This window comes from Lepidothrix coronata, unplaced genomic scaffold (assembly GCF_001604755.1).
Source record: "Lepidothrix coronata isolate B3197 unplaced genomic scaffold, Lepidothrix_coronata-1.0 Scaffold203, whole genome shotgun sequence".
NCBI lineage: Eukaryota > Metazoa > Chordata > Aves > Passeriformes > Pipridae > Lepidothrix > Lepidothrix coronata.
This window is the reverse complement of record NW_016690383.1, coordinates 377,417-385,090: the sequence shown is the minus strand read 5'-3', so window position 1 is coordinate 385,090 and position 7,674 is coordinate 377,417. Positions and strand designations below refer to the sequence as shown.

Genomic DNA, 7,674 nt, shown 5'->3' with positions numbered 1-7,674 from the left:
ACCGGGATGGGGGGAGAAGGGAAGCGACACCGGGTCCTGCGCCGGGATGGAGCGTGCGGGTGACACCGCGGCCGCACGGCGGTGGGGCGAGGGGGTGTGACACACCAGGTCCGGCACCGCGATGGAGCGAGGGGGTGACACTGGGGCTGCACCGGGATGCAGTGAGGCAATGACACCGGGTCCAGCACCACGACGGGGCAGGGGGTGACACTAGGGCTGGCGCTGGGATGAGATGAACGGGGTAACACCGGGATGGGGAGAGGGGGCGAGTGACATTGGGTCCGGCACTGGATGGGGCGAGAGGTGACACTCGGTCTAGGTACCAAAATGGGGCGAGGGGGTGACACCAGGTTTGGCCCCCAGCCCCGGGCTATTCTCTGCATTCCCCACACAAACAGTCACACCACAGGGCAGGGTTCAGCACTTTTATGGTCCCAGGTCCCCGCAGGATACGGAGAGTGGTTTGGGGTACAGCAGGGGTGTACAGTTCCTGGGGACAGCAGTCCTCGGACGGATAAGGGGGCTGCAAGGGACAGGGTGAGAGTTTGTCAGTCTGCTCTGGGGTTGGGTCTGGATGTCGGGCTTGGCTTTGTGCTGGATTTGGGATGTTGGGACCTGCTTTGTGTCAGGGCTTTGTGTTGGGCTCTGCTTTGGGTCAGGTCTGGATCCTGGGACCTGCTTCATCTCAGATTAGGGACACTGGAATCTGCTCCACATCGAATTCAGGACACTGGGATCTGCTTTGTGTTAGAGCTCTGTCCTGGTGTGTGTCAGTCCCAGGTGGGTACAGAAGCCATCCCCTGGGTTCAGTGGTCCCAAACATGGCAGGGCAGCACCCAGTCTCAGCATCAGTCTGTCTGTCCCTCACAACTCAGCGTGGTAGTGCTCTGCTTTGAAGGCCTCGCCGGGCTGCATGAAGATGCCCTCCATCACCTTCCAGTAGTTATTCTGGCTGGACGTCGCCATGCCATGCACCTCCTTCTGCCCATGGATGGGCCGCCCATACTGCTCCCCCGTCACCGAGAGGAAGACGTCAGTGGAGGTGTGCTGGAAGCGAACCTCGTCGTCCCGCACCCAGTAGGTCCCACTGCACACCACTGTCCAGTCGTCCAGGTAGTCACCCTCGCCGGCCTCCCCAAACGCACTCACCTCCTGGGGGTGAAGAACAGCTCATTTTGGGGGCCAAGATGAAGGGGGGGGGGACTCGCACCTTGGGGTGGGCAGAAGAAGGGGCTGGGCCTAGGGTTGGGAAGGACATGGTTATTGGGACTTGGAGGGTCTGGTTGGGATTCAGGCACTGGCAGGGCAAGGGGGAACCAGTACAGACTGGGGAACAAGGTGGGACTGGTAGGGACCCAGCTGGGACCAGGGGAAAAAGCAGTGCTGGTAGGGACATGGGGGACAAGAGGGACCCAATCTGAACTGAAGCACAAGGTGGGACTGCTGAGGGCATACGGGACATGACTGGGGCCAGGGCACAAGGAAGGGAAACGAGAGACCTGGTTGGGACGGGGAGAATCCAGGAGAGACTGGGGAATAAGATGGGGCTGGCAGTGACATGGGGGACAAGGGGGACCCAGTCTGGACTGGAGAACAAGACAGAACCGGTAGGGAGATGGGGGACAAGGGGAACTCAGTTGGGACTGGTAGGCACAAGGAGAACTGGGAAAAAAGGAGAGACTGGTAGGGACCCGGAGAAAGAATCTGGTAGGGCCTGGGGAACAAGGCAGGGCTGATGAGAGACATGGAGGACAAGAGGAACCCAGTCTGAACTAGGAAACAAGGTGGGAGTGCCAGGGACAAGGGGGACCAAATCGGGACTGGTAGGGCCAGGGCGAACCCAGCAGGGACTCAGGGGACCGGGCGAGGGCAGTGACAAGGGAAAGGCGCTGAGCCCGGGGCTCGGGGGCGATCCGCGGTGGGTACCTGGTTGCCGGAGAGCGGGGAGGCGAAGCGGTGGCTGTGGAGGTTGCGGCCGGTGCCCAGGTGGGTGAGGCGGATGGCCTGCCCGCACCGCACCGGGGTGCCCCGATGGCACACGGCGGCCGTGCGGCCCCGCACCCGCCAGTAGCTGTTCTCGTCATCCGCCGCCGACACTCCGGTCACCGACTGCTGCCCGCTGCCTGCGGAGGAGGGAGACCCGCCATCACACCCAGGAGCAGGGAAAAAGCGGGGGGGGGGGATGGGGGGTGCGCGTCCCATTACCGGAGCCGTAGCGCACATCGTGCGAGTGCAGCCGCACGTTGTGCCGCACATTGAGCAGCTTCACCACGGAGCCGCAGGTGACCGGCCCGGGGCCGCCGCGCCCCGCCGCGCCCAGCGCCGCCGCCGCCAGCACCGGGAGCAGCAGCGGGAGCAGCCCCATCCCCGCAGGAAGCGGAAGCGCCGCCGCTCCGCCCGCCGGGAGGTCGCGGCTCGCCCCGCTCCGCCCCCCGCGCTCGCCGCCGCCGCCGCCTCCATTTTCCCTCGGCCCCTCGGGTAAGGCCGCGCCGGGCCCGGTGGGGAACGCGGGGGGAAGGGGGGGGGGGTCATTCACCGGGGAGAGCGACGCGGCCGCGTCAGCTCCAGCCCGCGGGTCATTCACCGGGGGAGCGGCGCGGCCGCGTCAGTCCTGGCCCGCGGGTCAGTCCCGGCCCGGCTCCGCGGCGGCGCCGGGCCCCGGTGAGGGCGGCAGGGACATCCTGGAGGTTGGTGTCGGGCCTCGGTGAGGGCGGCAGGGACATCCCAGAGGTTGGTGTCGGGCCCCGGTGCGGGTGGAGCGGCGGCGGCCGCCCCGGTCGGGCCCCGGTGTCGGCCGTGGGTGGGGCTGGCGGCGGCAGGAGCCTCCCGGGGCGGGCGGGGCGGGGGCCGCAGTGCGGGGCGGCTCCGCCGGGGTCGGGAGGTGCCGCAGCAGCGGCCCGAGGCCCCCGCGGCACAGAGCGCAGCGGGCCTGGAGCTGCGGGACATCGCTGGCACGGTGGGGGGAGCTCGTGGATGTGAGGAGATGTGGCGTTGGGGAACATCGGGATGCTGTTCTTGGAGGCGAGGGAAGGAAAGGGTCTGACCTTGGTTTCTCAGGTCCACCGGTGGTCCTGAATCCCCCTGCGGATCACCCTGGTCTGCAGGTGTGATTCCCAGACCGCTGCATTAGGCTTTCCAAACTTCTGCCAAGGCCCTCCCTGAGAAGCAGAGGGCTGGCAGCCTGGGAAGGCCCTTTTTGGGTTTAATAAATGACTGAAAGGTGGCAAAAAATGGTAGGTGATTGGTGCTCACAGTGGAATGAGGTTATTGTGGAGTTTCACTGTCATCTTCACTGCTCTTTTTTTTTGTTTGTTTTCCTGAGTATGGTGATGTGGAGAAGGAAAATTTAATCCTAAATTATCTAGGATAGCTAAACCAGAGAGTGGAGTTGCAGAGACCAGATAATACTGGGTGGGAGTGGTGGTGTGGTAAACGAGATATGATGGCAACAGGTGTAATGAAGGCAACAAACACTCCAGTAATTGACTCTACAGCAGCTCTTACTGTTCAAGGAAGAGCTGTTGGTGTCTTAGCAATTGTTTTTTTTTTAAAAACAACTTCAACAGCCTGCTGTGTCCTAAAAAGGATATTTTGGAATTACTTTAAAGGAGCAGAGAATGAGATAGAAAACATCATTACGCTGCTGCCTAAATGGTTGGCAGTTTGTGCCCTGGTAGTTATGGTTAGACCATCCCAAAAGGGGAGCGCTGGAAAAGGCAGGAGCAGCACAGATGAGCAAGTTTTTGGGCAAGCAAAGCCTTGTTTCCTCACCTTAGGGAGGAGACTTGCTGACAGGAGATATGATGCAGGTGCGTGAAGTCATGGGCAGGTCAGAGAAAGCGAGGAGGGAGCATCAATTTTCTGTTTCTTACAGGAAAGTATGATGCAGCAGGGCCAAAATAAACAGGCGGAAGTGCTGTTTCACACAACATGCTATTAAATGTGTCACTCTGCCACAGGACGTGCTGCCACCCGATAGCATCAGGGGCGGTGGGACCAGCAGGAGCATTAAAACCAAAAAAGCAGGTATGGGAAGTTCCTGAGCTGCGGTGTCTGCTTGGCTGGACTTTCCCTGTCGTGGCGTTGTTGGTCTCCAGTCATCACTTCCCCCTCGGCACAGCCACCACTGAGCAGGGTGGGAGTGTGTGGTTCAGAAATCTGTAAAACAGCTGAAAAAGCTAAATATATAAATGTATATGTTGGTGATGTCAGGGCTAGCAGGTGACATCAGCCCTGCAGAAGTTCATGTGGGTACTAGGGTACTAGCCCTGAGGAAGAGCTCAGCACTGACGAGGTGCCCGTGAGGGTTGTTTGTTGTGGTGGGAGTGCCTTATGGTGCTTCACGGGGATGGTTTTTGTTAGGCTCTTAAGCTTCAAATTAAAAGATGCCAAGATGATTTTTGTCTGGATTCTGTGATGGGACACAGCTTGAAGATCGTGGTGTAGTTATTAATGTTAAATCCACACATTCCAGCTAATGTTTTTTTTTTTTTTTTTTTTTTTTTTTTTTTTAAGAAAAATGACATTGGTTTCATTGGGAGCTTCAGGTGGTGGAACAGTGGCGCTCTCTTTGCAGTTCATTTGTGTTTTTCCTAGTCAGCCATTTGTTGTCACAGTTTTTTAATCCTTTTGATGTACTTGGACTGTGCCAAAATTAATTTAATGGCCATTCAATCGACAAAAATTAATAGATTTGGCTTCCTTAGGCTCTGTATTTTGAGTGGAGTTTCCCTGAGATTTCTGAATCCTCTCTAGTTTGATTTTTTGAAGTGTAGACATGAGAACTGAGAGAGGCTGTTCAGTGGTGGCTTTGGCAATGTGGTTCCATGGGCCTGTGATCTTAAGTGAACTCTTAGTTGAACTATAAAATGGCAGAGATTAGAACCATCCCTGTCCAAACCCTCTCCCCCTTAAAAAAACCCCACAAAACCAGTGTTAGCATGGATCAGGGCCCTGGTGTTGTTTCTCCCACAGAAGATGGGGGGAGTCAAGGACTGTGCCTGGGCTATATGAGCACTCGGGTTTGCTGTTTTGTGCACTGTCACTGCTGTCCCGAGGTTGACTGCTGAATAATAAATACATCTCGCTGGGAGGACACTCCTTGGTTATTCTGTGAGCACCACTGTGGTCTCCTGCTTTACTGGGCATTGCAGTGCCTGGAGAGCATCTGATGCTTCTGCTTTCCCTCACCCCACACCCGCTGAGGCTGTGAAGCTCCTGTGGGACACTGCCATTCCTGATGCCATCCTGCATCACATGGCTGTGTCCCTCTGCCTTGCCAGAGTACCAGGTGCAGGAATTTTCCCTGTAAGTTCTGATATTTGAAATGTGTCTCCATTTCTAAACCCTAATGAGTTTTCTCTTGCTGGTGTTTGATGTACAAAGCCGTGTCTACCTCACGTACTGTGATGTTCTGCAGTCCTGAGCAGCCAGCAGGTATCTGGATGTGTGGCCAAGGCTTTACAGGTATTTGAATGTCTGATTTCCGAAATTCTCAGGTTCCTCAGAAAGCAGCACTTGTTTTAAAGACCCAGCCTGACCTAAGCAGGAGGGTAACCCACAGAGCCTGTGGCTGATGTCCAGCCTGGTCCTGACCTGATCAGAACTCTACTGTCCCAGTACTGACAGTGAAGAGCTGTCTGCTCCAGGCATCCCAGCTAAAAGGAGAATGTGGACTCTGGATAATTGCCATTGTGCCCTTGAGCCAAGCAAAGTGCAGACACTCCTGATTGAAACAGCTCTGCTGGCCCAACGGTCTTTGATTTTTAAATCCTCCTCATGCCCACACAAATGGGGCTCTCCCTGTGTGACCCACCACACCGAGCTCTGCTCTGCACCTCCATCTGTGCTGGCTGCAGCCTTCACTTGCCTCCCTGGCCTGTTTTGTTTCAAATTAGGGCCTTTCTGGCACAGAGGGTGGGAGAGACACCCTAAGTCCATATCTGATTCAACATCTTGTTTCTGTTTTCCATGCTAAGTGACATCCCTGCTGTCCTGAGGTGGATTTCACTGGAGCTGAAAGCACCCAGTTTTGTGGGTGGTTGGCTTGTGTGGAACCTGCTTGGCTGGATTATTAAATAAGATGGTTTTCTTAAGTCCTAGTTGTTCTCTGTGTCCAGACAAATTTGATTTGATGTGGACTGAAATTGCCAGGAAATAGTAGAACAAATGATGAGGAAGCAAGTTGGAATTGTGAGTGAAACACTTCACTGGCAGAGGACAGTGAAACTCTATGTGGTGCTGTGATGAGGGGTTTTTTTTCTGGCTGGGTTTTTGTGTTGATCATGAGCAGGAGATAAATGAGGTTATTAGACTTGGAAATGCTCTAGGAAAAGCCACTCAGCCTGCAGTTTTATATATGTTAATACACCCTGGTGAATACCTGTAGCAGAAGCATTGGTGACAAAGCACGAAGTTGACAAAATATTCATACACAGGCTGCTAAATATAACCCCTGTTCCTTTACTGTGTGTAGTTACACAGTTCATCACCGGCATTTGCTTCAGGAACATGCATTTAACTGTCATCTCTGCTACCCTCTGAGGTATTATTTCTGATGGGGTGCTTAAATACATGTGTGTGACTTCTAGTGTCCTCTCAAGGGCAGGGATCACCCTGTGCCTACGCACTGAACCAGAGCAGCCATGTCCTCTCTGGGTGCAGAGCAGAAGTCTTAGCCTACTGCATTTTCTGCCTGTCTGGACCATCCTAGATAGATACTGGCCATGGCCATATATTCTGCAGCCAAGGAGTGTAAGCTGCTGTGTGCTCGTGTCTGAAATCTGGCAGAGGTCTTTCCCTAGTCTTTGTTGTGGCTTTTCTTTAATGAGATCCGGACAACACATTCATTTGGAGCTGTTCGTGTTTTGAGACTTAAAAGATCATCCAAGATCAGCCTTGGACCATTTAACTTTAGCTGAGCAGTAAGTCCCTGGTTTTCTCGAAGTTGTTGTGTTTGTGCACCAGATGTGTGGATCTCGGGGCAGAACATGAAATCCTGCACACAAGAAGTGTCGTGGCAAAGCCTTGATCAGGTTGCCCCATGTGGGACTGATTTCCTTCAGCTGGTTGTTTGCAATGGGGAAATGATTATGGGAATATTTTGAAGCGTGTTTGTTTAGGTATCATTCCCTGGCATATGGAATTATTTCTCATCTTTTTTTCTCTGTTGTTTTTTTTGTGTGTGTGTGTTAAATTACATCTGATGTAATTTAACATGGAAGTTTTGGCTTTAGATCTGACACCTCTGAGCTTCTTTTTGTACCCTCCCAAAGGCTGGTATTTCTTCCTGGGCTGGCGTTTTCATATTCACAGCCATTTGAGGAATTCTGTTGTTTTGATGTATTTAAAAAAAACCCCCAAGTTTCCTTTGAAAACTTTAAAATATCTGCAAGTTTGTAACCACAAGAAGTGGAAGGCTCAGAGAGACAGAACTTGAGCCCTGTCTTCATGGACACAGACTTTCTGTTGTGCTAAGCATCATTTATATTGTTTCCAGAAACCCTGTTTGGCAAAAAACATCAAACAAAAGGTTCTGGATATAGAAAATGCCCTGTTTTTGTAGTTTCTTCTTGCTTCCTCATCTCTGGACAGAGGTCTCTGGCTTGGAACACCCTGGCAACAGCTCCAGCTGTGTGGGGTTGTGGAGTTGGGCAGCCACAAGCCCCCAATCCC

At 54.0% G+C, this 7,674-nt stretch overlaps 2 protein-coding genes across 6 annotated transcripts in view; one reads left to right on the top strand and one right to left on the bottom strand.

The window, feature by feature from the left end:
• Window positions 1-411: 411 nt before the first annotated feature.
• Window positions 412-2,383, bottom strand: SDF2 (stromal cell derived factor 2). The gene is made up of 3 exons (XM_017832583.1): window positions 2,206-2,383; window positions 1,927-2,123; window positions 412-1,152 (listed from the first exon to the last, which is right to left on the bottom strand). The coding sequence occupies exons 1-3, from the start codon at window positions 2,363-2,365 to the stop codon at window positions 865-867; spliced, it is 645 nt and encodes a 214-aa protein (XP_017688072.1). The 5' UTR covers window positions 2,366-2,383; the 3' UTR covers window positions 412-864.
• Window positions 2,384-2,414: 31 nt separating this feature from the next.
• Window positions 2,415-7,674, top strand: part of SUPT6H (SPT6 homolog, histone chaperone) — a 28,116-nt gene continuing 22,856 nt past the window's right edge. The window contains exons 1-2 of one of the 5 annotated variants that reach the window (XM_017832575.1): window positions 2,443-2,478; window positions 3,875-4,026. The gene's annotated coding sequence lies outside the window, so the exon portion shown is untranslated. The other 4 variants (XM_017832577.1, XM_017832574.1, XM_017832579.1 and 1 more) reach the window with 4 other exon arrangements.

Bases quoted from the DNA above. Each gene is read 5' to 3' on its own strand.
- SDF2 (XM_017832583.1), bottom strand. From the start codon at position 2,365: ATGGGGCTGCTCCCGCTGCTGCTCCCGGTGCTGGCGGCGGCGGCGCTG. The intron at 2,124-2,205 runs GTAATGGGACGC...CCTCCTCCGCAG, and splicing joins CGATGTGCGCTACGGCTCCG to GCAGCGGGCAGCAGTCGGTG. The intron at 1,153-1,926 runs GTACCCACCGCG...CTTCACCCCCAG, and splicing joins CCCCGCTCTCCGGCAACCAG to GAGGTGAGTGCGTTTGGGGA.